This window comes from Phalacrocorax carbo, chromosome 16, assembly GCF_963921805.1.
Source record: "Phalacrocorax carbo chromosome 16, bPhaCar2.1, whole genome shotgun sequence".
Lineage (NCBI taxonomy): Eukaryota > Metazoa > Chordata > Aves > Suliformes > Phalacrocoracidae > Phalacrocorax > Phalacrocorax carbo.
In genome coordinates, this window is record NC_087528.1 from 873,502 (window position 1) to 891,368 (window position 17,867).

Below are 17,867 nucleotides of genomic sequence, written 5' to 3' on the forward strand. Positions count from 1 at the left end.
TCTTTAATATGAACTCACGGAAGCTCTGAGTAAGTAGGTCACCTCATACTTCTGTAGTGTTGTTGCTGCCCACGTGAAAACCCGGCCTCCCCTTTTCCGTGTGTTTCCTGAAGTTTGTTTTCCCTCTGCAAAGAAAGTTCCTGAGCTCAGAAAACATCCAGTGGTTTCCAAAGCCACATGCTGGCTCCTTTTTAACCACAACATGTGGGAAGGGAGATGGGTAGCCTCCTCGCCTCCCTCTTTCCTGACTTTTTTTCTGGCGGGGTGGGAATTAAATTGCCCTTTTTGGGACAGGCAAAATCCCAAATCTCAATTTACTTGGGCAGAAAACCACATGAGGGAAATGATCCCAATTGTCCTTGAAATCAGGCGAGCTATACAAAGGTAATGAATCGGCTCCTGCTCTGCATCGGGATAAGAAACAGGATGTTACACCCTCTTTTTTTTTTTTTTTTTTTTTTCTTTCTCTTAATATCTCCCAAAGCAGCAGCCAGCTGAATTTTCTTTCTGTGCACTTTTACAGCCACCCGAAGGACTGATAAGCCGCAGCATTACGGCTTGTTTCCAGCTGGCCAGACTTGTTTGGCTGCTGGTTCGGAGGGTTCTCCCACTGGTGGAAGTGGGATATGGCCAAGCTGAATGTTTGGGGCTGCAGGGTCGGAGCACCGGGGTGCTTGTGTTGGGACACTTGTGAAGACGCGAGGGAAGGGGTTTGCCTTGTTCCCCCAGGAGCCTCAGCGGTGTTTTGGGATTAGAGGATCAGTAACTGGGCAGTAATCCACCAGACCTTCCTAGGGAAGCTCCCCGAGATCAGGGACACGGAGATGTAGACAAGAAGGGAGGAAATGTGGACACCTGCAGGGGGGAGGTTTCTGTTCAATCCCCAGCCCGCTAGCACCACTCCAGACATGCCAGCGGCGGTGACCTTGCAGCAGCCGGCACGCTGGGTCCCGTACAGCCTTGCACAGCTTGGTTTTGAGATTTCCAGTTTTCCCACCTACAAAATAAGGCTCTGACTCGCCTTTTGCGTGGGGGTCCCCAAGGTCTGTGAGAGCTCTGGCAGCAGCTGAGTGCGCACGTGAGCTTGGGGTTGGAGAAATCGCTAAATCAAGCGGTTGACCCTGGACAGGAGTAGAAAATCCATAAGGGGAGTATTGACTGGAAAATAAAGGGAAGCTGCTGATGCTGAATCCTTCTGGGTGGGAGGGAGGGAGGAGAGGGGCTGCGGGGTGTTTTTGCTTTGGGTAGGTGGGGGAGGAGAGACTGTCATGAATGTGGAAGGGGCTTCCTAGGTGTCTGGGGACAGGGAATAGGTCATGTGCAAGTTGGGGCTTTCTCTCCTGCCACAGAAGACAGAGGAGTTTCACCACCCTGGGGTCTTGCTGGTGCCGGGAGGTATCGTGCTGGTTATTTGGTTTGTGGATAACCTGCAATTTTATGGAGCCATACAGATCATACAGTAACATCATCTTTTTGTGGACCCTTAGAGGTATCCCCAGGGCTCCGAGGGCTGCTGGAAACAGCAGATGTTTCTGGGTGGATGTGGAAACAGCAATGCTAGATGGCTCGACGTGAGGCAGCCGAGGCCTGCAGCCCTTCGGAGATGAAGGCTCACAGATAAACAGCGCACCGATAACCAGGAAAGGCAACTACCCGAAGAGCTGCTCTTCCTGGGCTGCGCTTTGGGTTGAGCTCCACTCCTGCTGTTTTCTCCTGTCTGTAGGAAGATAAAGCAGGGGAGAGGTTTTTAAAAGCAAATAGTGCTTGAACAAAATCCGATTGGAAAGGGATCGGCTTTGGCTCAGAGTCTGTGAGCGTCGGTGCTCTAATTAGCACAGGGCTGAGGCTGGCGAGCCGGGTGGGAGACCTCAGCTTCCTCTTCAGGTCTTCAGCTGGTGACAGAGGGACTTGGACCCAGCTGTGTTGGTGCTGGCTTGGCTCAGCTCTCTTTGCAGCCCCGGAATTTGCAGTGAGGCACTTCTCTTTTTTTTTTCCACAAGCTTTGTCAAGGGCTGCAGGAGAGCTGCTGGGCTGCGTGGCCTGGGACAGCTCTGCTTGTGGCATCATCCACGAGCCCCAAGCATGGGAAAGGGCCCCTGGACAGGGAGAGGGAGAGAGAAGGAATGCAAGTCTGGAGAGGAGAAGCGGAAAATGCTGTGAGCTAATCAGGGCAGGATTAGCATGTCTTGATAAGCCAAGATGGGCCTGCAAGGCTTTGAATCCAAAGAGAGCAATAGCATATGGTTCCTGTGCTTGTAGGATTTACTTGTATCTGCTTCCAAGCAGGGCTGCTCGCTTGCAGCAGCCCTCGCTGTTTCCAGTGCTAGCTGCAGCTGGGACTCCTGCTGTCCTCTGGCCAGCAACACCTTGGCTCTCTACGGCAACCCCCACAGCTTCCCTGACACTGCCCAGGCGTTCTGGAGACTGGAGCTGACTGTGGAGGCTTCGTTTGGGGGTGGCCGTAGCATTTAGGGTCCGTGCGTGGGAGCAGGGGTCAGCGAGCAGCTCAAGGGAACAAGCCCGCTGCCGTTGATCGTTGCTCTCGGGAGGTCTCTGGCTCACACAGTCTCTTGCTCTTTGTCTCTCCCTCTCCCACTCTCCAGCTGCAGATGAGACATTCTCTTTTAAATACAGCCCTGGAAAGCTGAGGGGAAACCAGTACAAGTCAATGATGACCAAAGAAGAACTCGAGGAAGAACAAAGGTAAGCTGTGTTTCCTTTTCCTTCTTGCCCAAGGCCATCTGGTTTGCACCTTGAAGCAAGCGGGCTGTGTTCAGACCTCTCTCTCCCCAGACGACATTGGTAGCCTTGGGCTCAACATCTCATTGCGCCATGGTCCAGACCTCTCCCACCCAGGAAGACATGAGAACAAATAAAGTCACAGTGATTTAGGAGATGAAGACACTGTGCCTCTATGTACCCTTGGAGCTGTTTGAGCTCCTTCTCTGGATGCTTAGACCAAATTTCCCACCTGATGCAAGCTGGTGTAGTTCCCCTGACCCCATTAGTACCATGTTGATTTACATCTGCTCAGGACCTGATCTCTAGCCACTTCCCCTTCCCTTTACCCTGTGGATGGCCTCCAAACTGAGGACATGGACATAGCTCAGAAATACTGGAGCAAAGTGAAAGAGTGTGGAGCTTTGGAGTTCTCTGTGATGGGACTGAGACTGGGAAGGTCCATACCTAGGCCTGGCTCCTCAGCTGTCAGTGATGGTGGGGATTTGCCATCTTGGCCCTGGTAGAGAAGGAGAATTGTCCATCTCACACTTGTTTTGCTAAAGTTTCCTCCTGAGTTTGAGCCCTGCCTGAAGAACGGAAGAGCCTGTCCTGTTAGTGAAAACAAGCTTTCTAGCTAAAGATTTCCCAGGCTATACAAGGGAAATCCCAACCTTGCACCGCGAGCTGCAAAGCCCAATCCAAAGCCAGTCTGTGCTGTCAGTGAAGTCCCTGCCCATGTGGCTGCTGCCCAGCAGACATGTGCAGCATATATCCCTTCCCTCTTGGGTGAGCTGCAAGGAACTGATTTCCCAGTGGTGGTTCAAGGCGAGCCTGGGAGATGATGATCTCTGCTGCTGTCCCGAGGGCTGTAGGACTCGATTCTCCTCCCAGTGGTGTGTGGGGGAGTTTGTCACCCCTTGCCTGCGATGCGTGGTTTGGGTACCACCGCAACTGGCATGGTATAAAGGCCTGACATGGACTAAGTGGAAACAGGAGCGCAGCAGGAAAGGCAAGGATGGAGGGATCGCACCTTGCCCCTGGGTCAGGCATGATCCTGCTGGCAAGCCTGCCCTCGAACCCTCTGGGCAGCACCTCCACATCGCTGGCGGCCGGGCTGGCCGGGCTTTCCCTCTGTGGCACGAGCAGGGCACCATGGTATGCAGCGTAAATCCAGAGACCTGCCCGAGGGCTGGCGCTGACATGTCCTCACTCTGGTCCTGGGGGAGAGGCGGGTGGTGCCCAGGGCTCTGTGCAGGCTGCCTTCGCTAGCCAAGCCTGCAGCCCACAGCCGTTCTGTCCATGGCAAACCCGACTTTCCCATCAAGAGATGTCTTCCCTTTCTCCCGTGACTTCTGGACTCCCAGTTGTCCTCAGTGTCCCAGTTCAGCTGCCTTCTAGCACTGTCGGGAGCAAAGAACTGTGAGGGCTGTATGCTCTGGGGTCAGCAACAGAAATGAGCTCTGGTTTCCTCTGCAATGGGTTGATTCTGCATTGGTGGCATCAGGAAAAATGTTTGCTTTCTTCTTTTTATTATATCTTTATCATGCCTGGAGCCCCCAGCCTGTAAAATGCTAAGCAGGTCTGTTAGTGTCATTGTCTTTGTCACTTGGGGAGGGGGCTGGTGGAGTGAACTGGGTGAACATGAGTGAAACCCGTGGGGCTCAATGGCAATTGTTCTTCAAGATCCTGCTAAACACCTATTAAAAAATAACAACAACAAAAAAATCTACCTCCAGCAGGTAAATTCAAACCCTTTGCACCAGCAGCTCCAGCCAAACCAGCTGAACCTGTAGGGCCTTCGGCTGGTTCCTCTGTGGCAACAAATACTCCTGCCATGACCTGGGGGTCTGGGGATGCTGAGGGGACGCTGCCTACGGACAGCAGTGGGATGGGTTTTGTACTGGGGACTGTAGAACCAGCTCCGGGGGCTGGTGGACCTTTCCTGAGCGTGTGGGACCTCCCAGGCATCGTTGATCATGTCCGTCTGGAGCAGTCCCAGGCAGGACAGTGCACCTAGGACTGATGGACAGTGCCTGGACATTGGGGTCCTCTGGGGGCTCTTGGCAGCCTTCTACTCTGAGGGCCATTGGCAGACGTGTTTTTCCTACTGCTGCTTTATTTCCTTCTCTTCCATATTTGTGTTGTCCATTTCTTTAAGGCAACTTTGTGGTTTTTTTGTTTGTTTGTTTGTCTTGCTTTGCTGCTGGCTTACTTCCCCCCCCGCCCAAATCTTCACTGCGGCACTAGCAGCTTTTCCTTTCAGGCCCTGCAGGTGCTGTAAGCGGGCAGGGCTGCTGCCAGGTAAGCTCCCGAGCGAGCTGAGCGCAGCGGCTCAGCCCAGTCCCGCATCCCTCTGCCTCGGCAGTTCCATCCCTCTCCCCGACGCCACGCACCCTGACCGTGCTGCTGATCTGCTGTGACCCGGGTTTGCCACCTTTATGTTGCAGGATTGAGCTGACCTCTGATCTCACATCTCTGTAGCAAATACCTTAGGTCCTCGGCTGCAAACATTCTTGCAAATCTTTTTGGTAAGGACACGCTGTTTCTTAGAAGTAGTGGTACCACTGATAACATCTGCTAACGTGTTTTTGTGTTTTGGCTTTTTTGTTTGTTTGTTTTTTTGCTTTTGGGTCTCATTTTCTGGGGGAGGGCTTGTTTCCGAGCTGCAGTTGCCTGCCTGTCCCACCTCCCTCCCCGCCTCCCTCCCCCTTCCCTCCTCATAACAGATTGAGTTCACTCCCCTCTGCCTCCGTCTCGCTTTCCGTGAGTGCTCCAGGGGGAATGGGAGCTCTTGCGTTCGGATGCTCACCTCTCCCATCTTGGATGCCTGAAGTTGGACATCCCGCCACCACTTCTGTTTCCTGATTTGGAAAATTAGGGCTGCTGAGTGAGCAGGTAGTTAGTCCTAAGGTGTGTTGCCAAAGCTGAGACAGGCTTAGTCTTTGCTTTTAGCCCTGCCAGCCCTCCAGTTTTTCTGTATGAAGCAACCTATAAGCAATGTCCCCAAAAATGTGAGTCCCCCAGGCCCCCTTGAGGCTACTTGTTGCGGTGATTAGTAGTCCACAAGTCCCAAATTAATTTGGGAACTCCTGATTTTGGAGGTGCCGTTGAAAGAATTACTTCTCTTTTCCAGGCAGAGCTACAGGACTTCAGACAGGACAGGACAGGCATGCAGTAGATTGGGTTATTTAACCAAAAACCCACTTCTGCTCTAACCTGCATCACTCCAGAAGCTGTGGTTGTCTTGCCTAGTATTCACTTGTGTCTTGTGGCTTCAAACTGGTGCTAAATCTGGACTAAAAGGGGAAGGAATGTGACCTTTACCGAGTGATGCAACATCCTGCTTCTGGTTACTTTAGTCTTAAAAAATAGAGGGATTTCTCGGTGAGGGAGGAAGACAGTAAATCTAGTTGGGAAATACATCTGCTTGGGTGATGCTGTGCTTGAAAACACCTGCTGGGTCACCAGTACTTCTAGAACCAAAGCATGTAGTGTTTGCTCCCCTGGGGGAGCAAAATAGTCTGGGCAGGAAGGGGAAGAGTGCAGGGGAAGGATGCAGCCCTCAGTCAAGCCAGCACAGTGTATTTCCCAAATCTTTCTCTTCTGCACCTGAGGCTTTTGGCCATCTGTTGCCAACTGTAGCTGCCATGGTGCAAAGCACTAGTTCAGGTTGAGAAATGTGACTCGTAGCAGTGCAGCCTGTCCCCGTTCAGCCAGGGCTGAGTTGTGTAGGCATAAGAGACAGCCCACTAGGGCTGACTGTTAGGTGTTGCTGTCCTGGCAGATGAGGGAGGAGGAGGAAGCGCTCCCCTGTGTGGCTTCTCCTGCTTCCCAATCCTTTCCTCTCATCTCCTGGCCAGCCATGGGTGGGTTGAGGAGACACTACTTGAATCCAGGCTAGACTTAACCCCAGGGCTCAACTGCAAGCTGGAATTCGTGCAAGGGGAATTGGATGGCTGTAAGTTTCACACAGTCCTTTTTTTTGGTGGTAATTTAGCAACTGAAACCTGTCTCCGCCCCAGCTGGGTTCAGAGCACCTCTTGGTTATGAGGCACTGAAGAAAACTGGGCAGGGTCCCTGGAGTGTCAGCATGGCAGGGTGCCCCAGACAGAGCCTGGCTCTAGGGAATGACAGAAAGGAGAGACCTTTCCCTGCTCTGCCAGACATCCCAGATCAAAGCGGGGATGCAGCTGTGGCTTGAGGGAGAGCCGTGCTGAAGTTCGGTTTTGAATGAGATAATGCTCATGATGACAACTCTGGAGCACACAAGAGCAGGAAACAGCTGCAGGGATTTAATGACCATGCTGACAGAACTTGACCTATTTTGAGCACCTCTACTGGCCCTCCAAAAATAAGTGGGTGGACTGGGCTGGGGGAGATTGCATGTCGGGAGAGCTCTCCATCGGCATCTGTCCTGTCCACCCCCTGCATTGCCATCACATAGCCCTGGCTCGCTTGCTTGCTCCCCCTCTGTATAGCATAGGATGTGGGCCTCTTCCTCCTCCCTTCTCTTCTGCTAACCTTCACCCCCAACCCAGTGCCTCTGCTGTCCTGTCCTGTCCAGCATGGTGCTTCTTTTGGATGGGGGAAGCTGGTAAGTTTGGGCTTTCTTTGGGTTTTTATTGTTTGCTTTTCATCTTCTGCAGCAGGATAGTCATCCTGGGCTGCGGGAGGAGGAGTAGCAGCAAGGGACCGCAAAGCCTAGGGCCATGGGACTCTTCAGGCTGGCCACTGCTTCACTGCGGCCACCAGCCACGGGGATGGCACCAACCATGGGCAAGGCTGCTTTCAGCTGCAAAACATCCAGCACACGAGGCAGACTTCATCCCCACCTGCCTCTTGTAGGAAAGGGGCACTGCTGAGCTCCCCCTGCTCTGATGCTCCTTCCGTAGGTGCCAGACTCCACTTGTATGAGGAGGGAGTCTCCTGGGGGCCCGGTGCCACTCCCTGCCTCCACCATACCCCAGGGAAAATGTCCTCTGACCTACGAGATGTCAGAGGAGTTGAGCTCTGGCCCTATTTATAGAGCATCTGATTGAGTCATGAGTCCCCAGCAGCTTTAAAAACTGAGCTACTCAGGATGCCTCCCTCAGAAACCCTGGGGAAGAGGAGGCCAGGAAGCCCCCTCCCTGTCTCCTCCTCTTCTGCCCCAGAGAGGAAACTTTTGCAAGCTCCTCCGTAGCCTTTGCAGCGTGTGAATCTCTGACCCTGACCTGGGACGAGATTTCAGCCCCAACAGCGACTCTGCTTTGAGCTCCCGGGTTTTTTCTTTTGGCTCAGGTCCTGAATTGTCCCAGCTTGTAGCTGCTTCTCCATGTCTCCCTCACCCAGTACTCACAACTTGTCTTCATCTGCTTCGCTTAATCCTGTGCGGCATGGGCAGCTTGCCGTTCTCTCTCTGCTACCTCTCTGGGAGCCTGGCTCTGCCTCTCCTGCGGCTCCCCTGTGGCTGGGGGAGAGCGAGGTCTGTGGGGAATGGGGGCATCACACCAGGCTGGCCACAAACTGGTAGACAGCGAGCTGGAGCACAAACACTGAGCTGTGGAAGAAAGTGCAGGCTGGCCCATCCATGGCTTTCCCCACTGCTGCAGTGTTGGCAGGGGGGGGTCAGGAGTGTTGCAAGGGGATGGACACACAACTGAAGGAGGTGATCCTGGCCTCTCGGCTGAGCTGGCCAGGAGCTTAAGCCACCTTCCTGGCTGTGCTCTGGCCTTTTCGGCTGTTGCTGCTGTGGCTGGGAAACGTGGGAAGCCTCTGTCTTGAAACAGCAGTGGGCAAGGTCTGCTCGGGGGTGATGCAGTCCCCGAACCCACGGACTCCTCGCTGGCCCCTATCCTAAAGGTGATGGGACTTGTGCTCCCCAGCCACGTGGGCTCTGGCAGCCTCGACTGCTTTTCTGGTGTTTCTGAGGAGCAGTAGGTTTTTCCTGAGGTCGTGTGCACCTTTTGACTTTTCTGTCCAACTGGAGGGATTTTGGGTGTGTTTTGATAGAAGCTTCCTTTGGTACCTCTCACTGTCCCGCTCTTTTTTCTAAGCACTGACTGTCTCCATGTTCTGCATTTAAGTCCTCTCTCTCCGTGTTTTACCTGTTGGCTGAAGGAACTGGCCCACGCTTTGGGGACTACCAGGAAAGCTTAGATTTAGCTTGTCATTCTTCCTGCAGAATGCTGACAAGACTGGGTTACGGCCACTACCAGAAATGACATGGTGGCTGCCCATCTCATAGAAATGGTAGAGAAATGGGAAGCAGTGGTGATGGGACCATCCCCAGCAGTGAGATGGGAGGGAACTGCCTGGGGAGAGCTTCATCACCCATTGCCAGGTCTGCCCAGCACCCAGGGTCTTTCTTCGCTGCTCTTGATCCTCAAGGGTCGGCTAGCCTGTCTGGATTGAAGAGAGTCTGGAGCCAGATTGCTATCTGCCCTCTTTGCCAGGATTGCAGACCAGAGGACTGATGTTCCCAAGAAGCCAAACTGCTCCCTCTGCCAGGAGGAGGAGCTGGGAATGGTCCATACTTCAGAAAATCAGCTTTCTGAGTGAAACTACTGCTGGAAAGGGCACAAGGGATTGCCAGAGGTGGTTACAGCAAGATACTTTGGGACCTCCTTGGCGTGGGTCAGGACTCCTCTGGAAAGCTATAGTCTGTGGATGGGCTACAGGATTTCCTGACCTCCTGCTGCCAGTTTTGCACACATAAAGGATAAACACACATGGGAATGCCACCAGCCCACTGGGTTTATCAGTGCTGGGATGCTGTCTGCTCTCGAAGGCAAGAAGCCCACGCCCTTGTGCTGATGCCACGGCTGAGCTGGAGTGCAGGGAATGCTTCCGAGGCCACCAGAGGGACATGCAGTTGCCATGCTTCAGGAGATGCGCAGTCTTTTGAGAACTTCAGTACCTGAGCCTCCCTCATAAGCCAGGACCTGCCCTTGTCTGAGCTCCTTGTTTTCCAGTTGTTCCTTGCACAGAACCATGTCCAGCTGGCAAATCGTACGACTTACTGACTTGGCCTTCAGCTAGGGCCAGAGCAGAGATATTTGGATAATTTTTATCTGAAGAGAGGATACAGGCTTCCAGCAAACGAAGACTCTAAGTTGGTTTGATTGATACGCTGCTAGGGGAAAGCATGCTAACCAGGTTGATCGTATTGTCCAAAGCAAATGGAAAGGAGGGGAGAGCCAAGGATAAACAGTGGCTCAAAGCTCTCGGCCTCCAGCCCAAGCTAATTAAGCCTCTCAGGCTCCATGGCAGCAATGTCAGAGCTTCTCAGCCTAGGGGGGCTATATGGCCCTGATCTCCCCGGTGACGGGCTGTCTCAGGCTCTTTAATCTAATCCCCCCCACAGCTTGCTCCAAGAGCAGTAAGGAGTACCCCTGTTGTGTAGATGGGGAATTTATGGCTCTGACAGACATCCTCCATTAAGTTTATGCTTGGTTTAAAATCATTTCACCCCAGCTGTCAGCCTGGCCCTGTCCTGGAGGTGAGTATCCCTGTGAGGGGCTGCAACTGAGCCCCATCCGCTCTCCCAGACATCCTCCATCCCTCACCACTCCAACTGTGGCACGCTGGAGGGGACCTCTCCTCTGGGCCCCCGTGGCAACGAGCTTATGCCCTCGCACGTGAAATCTGATTACGCTTGCGTGACTTGAGCGGGATGATCTGATCCTCAGCACTGCAAATCTTGCAGAGAGATTATCCACTCCAGAGAATTTCCTTTCTTTGTCCTAATGGGCCGGCCACTGAGCCTCCGCAGCGTTGCTTGAGTAACGCCGGTCCGATGTGATGCTTCAGCCTGTATCTCCCATCCGGGATCCGGGTCGCCAGCTGCACTCGTGAGGCTGCTGGAGAAAGAAACCTTTTGCAGGGGATTGAAGAAGAGATGAGGCTGCAATTTGCTTTCATGCTGTGGTGGTTGGGAGCAGGGGAGTTTCAAATAGGGCTCAGGTGTTATGGGCAGTGAACCCTATTGAATTCAGGAGGAATTAGGCTGGGGTGCATCTGCATGTCTCTGTATGTTCCCAGGTACTGTGTGTTGTAGCTTCCCTCTGCCTTAGCGCAGGTGTCTGTCCGTGGGCAGCTGCCCAGCCTACTGTCAGGTGTTTCCCATTGTGGACAGTGGGCCACGAGAGATGCTGGGGCAGCAAGGGCAGAGTGTCTGAAAGGTTCAGGCTGAGAACAAGGGACCATGTTTTTTAGTCCTGGCTCTGCTAACAACATACTGCAAGTCCTCAGGGAGTGCCTGGATGTCCCCACCCATAAAACACATCTAATTATCTCACCTTCCTTCCCTGGGACATTGGGAGACCTTCCCATCAAAAGGAAGCCCCATGACCTGCAGAAAGCCTGGGGTTTTTTGCCTTCTTCCCTTGAACAGACGCACCTGTAGGAAGATTGAGAAAGGTTGACCTGATCAGGCACGCTGCCCTGTGAAACCAGTACTTGATCCTGGCTCATCTGGCTGCAGGTGAGAGGAGGAATCTGGGCTGGACAAGGGTGCCAGCAGCCTGGGGAGGCTCTGCACAAGACAGTGAGGCAGTAACCCCTGGAGCTAATGAAGGCTTCCAATTAATTGGGCTTCTGCAGTTCTCATAGGTAGGTCAGAAGGGCTTAGTCTTGGTACCAGACGAGAAGATTTACACCCCTGATTGAGTTTTGACTATCCTGCTGCAGTTGATGAAGCAAAGTGCCTCCTCTTCAGAGGCATGAGGTTTGCAAACAGCAGCTTGTTCTGCCCCGAGGTGGGAAGTTGCCTTGCCTTTCCTGCCTCCACACACACCGAGTTTTCCCCCTGCTCATTTATGTGAATAATGATGAACCAACCTGGGGGGTGAAATGACTGAAATGATTTCTCTTCTCTCCCTGTTTCTCTTTGCAGAACTGAAGACTATATGAAGTTGTCCCTAGCCTCCTCCTAAAGGCATCCCTTGGCATCTTTAAAGGCTTGAGAGAAATACCAAAACCAACCAAACACACCCATAAGAGAAATCCATAAACCCTCAAAACTTGGGATCCCCTCTTGGTCTGAAGTTGAGTTCTTCAAAAACTCCTGTGGTGTCAAGTTTGAGGAGATCCTGTTGTGTGGCTCCATGGATTGGGGCTGGGCCCAAGCAGTGACTGGAGTTGTGTTTGGGGGACTGGGACGTCCTAGGATATGAACCTTCTTCCCCCTCCCCCAAACAGAACCCAGATTGGATATGAAATATGCAGCGAGTCTATTAGTTGTGTTCATTACCATGTATTAGGCCTGCCATGAAATCCGTGTTGTTCCTTTATTGGGGTGGGTGAGCCATAGCTCTTCTCCCAGACCAGCCTGGACCTTATACCAGACTATGAAGTTGTTTCTTCCTGGGGCCAAACTTGTCTTTATTGCTGAGGATGGGAACTGCCCATGATTTCAAATGTTGTACAACGCTGCTTTATTCTGAGGAGTGGAGGGACAAAGTGGCGTCCCAGTGAGAGATGGCAGATGGTAGCTGGATTGACTCAAATCTTGCTTCTGTAGTTACTTTAGCAGAGAGCTGATTTCTGTAGGTAGACAGAATGACTTGAGAAGTGATGAAGATTGATAGTTTAGCTGTTCTGCTTGTGGTGGAGGTTTAGGAGACCACACTTTGGCTGCTGTTAATATCTGGATTCTCACTTTTCCCTACTCCGGTTCCCAAGAGGAGAGACCCAAGGAGGTAGCTATGGGGTGAGGGGTTCCGTCTGGCTCAGGATGAGATTGTGGGGGTCCTGGAACAGACACCCTCCCCATTCCTCTGCCTGCTTGCTGTTCCAGTGCCCCTTCTCTTGCTAGCCCTGTGGCTTGCCCACTGGAGCCAGAGCTCCGCATCGCCCCTCAGCTCTGTCACTTAGAGAAGATGAATTCGGCTGGGCGTGTGTACCTGCTTCAGACATAGCAGGTTTCAAATCAACCGCAGCTGGTTTGTAAGAGAAGAGGGCCTATGTCCTCTAACGACGTTGTAGGAACACCAGGCTGGGTGGGAATGTGTCCTTCAAAGTTGCTCTCTCACTGCAGGACAACTGCCTCCTGGCTGACGCTGCAAACATATCAGAAACCCAACAGGCTGCTTTTTGTTTTTTCTTTTCTCCTTTTTAATTCCTATGCAGACAATACTTGAAACCTTGTACACAGTTGTCCTTTCCAGCGCCTAGGGGTGGCAAACTCTTCATAAAAGGGCTTATTTAAAGAACAGCAGGAGGCTTCAGCTTTAGAAGAGGCTGGGCTGCCCCTTCCCAGCCGACAACTGCAAGCGTGTTCAGTGGTTTGCATATGAATTTAGGCACATCTGGACCCTCTGCTTCAACATCCCACCGGTATAGCCGCTGTCTCCCCTCGGTGCTGGCTAGCTGACTGTGTCCCGAGCACCCAACTATGCAAAGAATGCCTTATATACATTGTGTTTAAGTAACATGGCAATATGTACATCGAGCAAAGTCTATAGTTGAGTCCAGATTTTTGCTAGTGGCAGTGAGTCAAACTATTTCTTCAACTCAAATGGCTGTCTGGGTATTTTTTACTTTCGTTTGTTTTGTTTGTTTTGTATCTGATGGTGGCTCTTATACAAAGGACTGTAATTCTAGTGGCTTGAATCTGTAAAAATTGCCTTTGTTTGGTCCAATAAACCTTTGAATAGTTTATTTGGTTTGTGCTTGTTCTCCCTGCCTCCAGCAGCTTGCAACTTCTTCCTCAAGAGATTTGTGTTGAAAATCTGCATTTTAGGTTAGAGGTACTTTCTGCTCTCCTACGCCTTTTACCCCATAAACAATTCCACTGGCTTCCTTAACAATAGAGTCAGACCAGTGGCAAAAGTCAGGGATCTTCCCTTATTTCTGCTGGAGTAACGCAGTGTTGAGCAGGATCCCGGTCTTGTTTGGCTGCGGAGCAATTGGCAGCGTTCCCAAATGCAGAGCTCTGCCCGGGAGTTCAGCTGCTGTGAACACGGATGCCCAGTTCCTGAGACGCACATCTCCTCTAACATACCTACGGCTCACTGCCCCAAACCTCCAGCTAATCGTAAAATTCTTGGACTGAAGTGTCTGAAAAAAGCCTACAGGGGTTAAATATGCGAATTCAATTGCCTATCAAGAAGAATTAGGCTGCTTTGAAAATCCTTAATTAATCTGTTTTGTCAGCAATAAGTAAAATTCTGTTGACCTCCTGAATCCAAGTAGTTTTGAGGACAGCACTTGTGGGAAGGGAGAATGATTTTACTTGTGAATGGGGTAGCTTTGATCTGAAATCATTAAAAAAAAAAATACAATCTGGAGCAGTACCGAGTTGTTTTACAAGGTCGCCTTTGATAGGAGAAGCTCCTTTCTAAAATCAGTTTAATCTTTTTGATGCCTTACTCTTCCTTCCCAGGCTCTTTTCTCCCTTTATCTTTGTTTTGCTCTCTCTTTGGTGTAGATTAGGTAGCACAGAGAAGTCACAGCGGTAACAGCTCTTTTTTATTTCTGTTTTTCAAATGCACAGTCCTGATACTCAATGTTGAGGGGAAAGCGAAAACGCATTGATGTTGCACTTAAAAAAATAGAGTGAATATTGTCTGTGATCTTGATTTTGGAGGTTTGGAGACAAGGAAAGGGGCCTTTGGGGACCTTTCAGCAGTGTTAATGTCTGAAATAACGAGCAAGGGATGCAGACCTGTGTGGAGCGCTCCCAGCTGGCATGCATTTCAGACACATGAGGCAGAGCTGTGTATTGAATTTCTCCCCAGCAGACTGGAAATGTGCCCTCTGGTGCCCAGCAGTGATCTAAAATAAAATATTGATCACTAACGACTGTGCTTCCCTTCCTTTCGTCTGGAAAGGGCGGTTGGATGCTATTAATGGGAGCATAAAAAAATTACAGAAGAGACAGACAAACGCGGGCGCTTGACAGCCTGTGGCCAGAGCTTTCCTAACCAAAAGATCCCACATCATTATCAGGGTATGTTTGGCCTTAGGACAATTGCATTTTAATTGCAATAGAAAAGAACTGGCAAATGAGCTTTCTTTTGCCAGGATCCGCCTTCTTCCCGCCCTGCCTGCTGCAATGGTGCCGGGAGGACAGCCTGCTGTTCCTGCTTCTGCTGGGGCTTAGCCCAGGAGAGGGGAAAATGCAGAGCGCCTCTTCCCAGGAGCTCAGCACACAAAGGCTCCTCTGCCTGTTCCTGTCTCCTTCCATTGATCTCGTTCGTGGTGCGGTTGCTCCTGACGTGTTGACGCTGCCCTCTCTTCTTTCGGGCAAAGATTGTGTCCTGGTTTTGCCTGTCAATAGGTATTTCTACCCCTCTGGTTACTGCAACAGCTAATAGTTTGTCCGCACAGGACTTGCAGGAAGACCACCCCAGGTTAACTAATGGCGTGCATTTAAATGGATTAATTACAGTGTATTAAAGTCCTATGCAAAAAGCTGGCTGTGACGGGGACAAAGGACTCCTACCAGGGTGACCATGTGGAAGTCAGAGCCAGAGTCTGCCTTTCTAGCCCAGGGGAGGTCTAAAATGCTAAACAAGCAGGAGGAGCTGGGATTGTACAGATCTGTGCTCTGAGCTGCTGGGCTGTCGCTGAATTCTGGCCCCACAGTTACGCAGGGGCAAAATGAGCCTTGAAGTAATAGAAACTGCTTCTCCCTTGTTACAGCCGTAAAACACCACCACCTCATTAGTTCTTCTAATCTCACAGAGTGTCAGGTATGAGGAGTGCTAGGCAATGCGGCAATCGGATCCCACTCAGGTAGGAGTCCGGCAGTGAGAATACACCAGCCCACAGCCAGCCCTCACTGAGGCCAACGTGCACATTCATTTTGCCCTAAAAGAGGATTTTGTGGACATCAAAAGCAGTTTAATCAGTTTGTGAGCTACTTGCGAACAAATGACCCTCCTGTGCTGTCCACCCTTCTGTATCCCTGAGTGATGATCAGTAGATGTGTCACCAGTGTAAGCCCTCCTATAAAGCTTCCTCAGATAAAGCCCTGTGACAGACACCAATCTTTGTGCTGCGGGACACGCAACAATGGTTAACTGCTTCGGGTTAGGGAAAAGCAGGATATCATCTGTTACCAGGGAAGGGAGTTAATCATCTACTGCGGGACTTTCTAGGGATGGAGATCTGAGCTAGATGGCCCTCTGGCCAGCCCCTGCCCACCCAGGGATCACCTCGTTGCTGGACTGGCTGCATGAGTCCATCTCACCATTTGACATTGGCGGATGAACTCTGGATCAAAGATTTCTATCTGTGATCTTATCTTCCAGTGGCTGATTAAAGTCATGTCCACACTGAAAGTAGTCTAGTCTCTAGTTCTAAGGCAAGGTATGCATTTAAAATTTAATAGCTATTCCTGAATTACTCTGTATCTTCATGCTGTCATTGCAGAATGAAAGGACACTGCTGATGAAGCTTAATCCCATTTCATTATGGAGTCTGCTAAATTGGGACATGTTGGTTTTATGAAATTCCGCATGTCCAGTTACCCTGAAACTTTGAGCACAGATAAGCCCTGAGAAACTCCAAAGCTGGTGTTAAAGCAGTCTGGTTTATCTCCATATTTAAGGAACTGCAGAGACATGCAGGATGATTGGATAGCTGGGAAGGTGGATGAAGGAGAACCGGAGGCTCTCTCTTTCTCATCTCACATGGGCAGATTTTCTGCAGTCAGCAGAGCTTGTAAAATGACCTCTGTTTGACTTTGTATTTCATTTGACCATGGGGTTCTTGCTCAAAGTGCTTTCTGGGGACTGGCTATTCCTACTTCTCCTTTTCTTCTTGACAGGGTTCAGAGAGAGCAGCTGGCTGCCATCTTCAGGCTCATGAAGGAAAAAAGTGACACATTTGGAGAGATGTCTGAAGGAGACATGAAGGAGCAGCTTAGACTGTATGATATATAACCTCACAGCCAGTGGAGACTATGCCCAGAAGTCATCTTGGCCCTTATTATGCAGCACACTGGAGACTGTAGTGCTACAGCCATGTTTTGGTAGTTATTTTGCAGTTCCAGTTTGTTTTACAAACACATATAGGCCTGGGATATATATATTTCAGAAGATTTGTAATTTCTCACCCTTTGTATCATTTCTCCTTGAAGAGTTATCATGATATTTTCATCTCATGCAGAGGTTTTTACCTCTTTCTGGCTGGGCCATATGTCTCAGTCACACAAAATAGTTAAAAGTTGCAACTTTTTTTCTGGCCACGCTTTCTCAAAATGCATTTTCAAACCTAGTCTTTATCAGTTTGACATCTGAAGAAAGCCAAAGATGATAGATGTAAAATGGATGAAAATAATATAATCATAGAATAACTTGGGTTGGAAGGGACCTGGGAGGTCTGTAGTCCACCCTCCTGCTCAAAGCCGCATCAGCTATGAGATCAAGCCAGGTTACCCAGAGCTTTATCCTGTCAGGTCTTTAAAACCTCCAAGGGTAGAGACTGCATACCACCTCTTGGCAGAGAGGCTTCCAGTCCTACAGCTAGAAAACTAATAGCCAAAGCCAAGGCATTAGTGCGGCGATTAGAGGTGAGTTGCCATTCTCATCTCCTTGGAAGGAACGCTTCATCCTTCATGCTGGCTTTCTGAAACACATCCAAGTCGGTGCTGCTGACCCCGCTGAGCTCATCTTCTCGCCTGAGAAAACAGCAGCTAACTTCAGCCTGGAAACACAAACATCTCTTCGCCTCTTGACGCTGGTAAAACAGTGCAGAAAGGTGGCTGGCATTTTTACAAGGATGGTTGTGTGCAATTCAGATCCTGTTCTCCTAAAATAAAAAATTATGCGGGGAAAATGACTTTACTTCGGAAAGCTCTGTGAATTTGTCAGGTATTTTGCACAGTTTTGACCGGCCATGGTGGTTTGGATCGAGTAAATAGCATTCTTAATTTTAACTGAATGTCTTCTGGTGTACTGTTCTCGCCAATGAAATCTTGTTAAATACTTTATTATCAGGAAGGATTTTCTCAGTTTTAATAACTGCCGACAAAAAGGAGGCAACATTTTCTGACCCAGCTTTAGGGAATGATCTCTTAAAAGATAAGGTTTGCTTTATTTTGTGTAACCCTTTTGAGTCTGGGAAACCACATATCCCATTATCTGGTCACTGTTTCCCACTACAGTATGTTCTATAACACTGACTTTTAAGCAAAATTTTATATTCTAGTTGTTTTC

The 17,867-nt window shown here is 50.4% G+C and overlaps 1 protein-coding gene across 4 annotated transcripts in view; it reads left to right on the forward strand.

The window, feature by feature from the left end:
• MXRA7 (matrix remodeling associated 7) overlaps positions 1–17,587 on the forward strand; it is a 29,048-nt gene extending 11,461 nt beyond the window's left edge. For 2 of the 4 annotated variants that reach the window (XM_064466789.1, XM_064466786.1), the window contains 2 exons: positions 2,604–2,703; positions 16,478–17,587. In XM_064466789.1, coding sequence (XP_064322859.1) covers positions 2,604–2,703; positions 16,478–16,592 — 215 coding nt within the window. In that variant the 3' untranslated portion in view covers positions 16,593–17,587. Of the gene's footprint in view, positions 1–2,603; positions 2,704–5,168; positions 5,250–11,596; positions 13,363–16,477 lie in introns of those variants that run through there. The other 2 variants (XM_064466788.1, XM_064466787.1) reach the window with 2 other exon arrangements.
• The last annotated feature ends 280 nt before the right edge of the window (positions 17,588–17,867 follow it).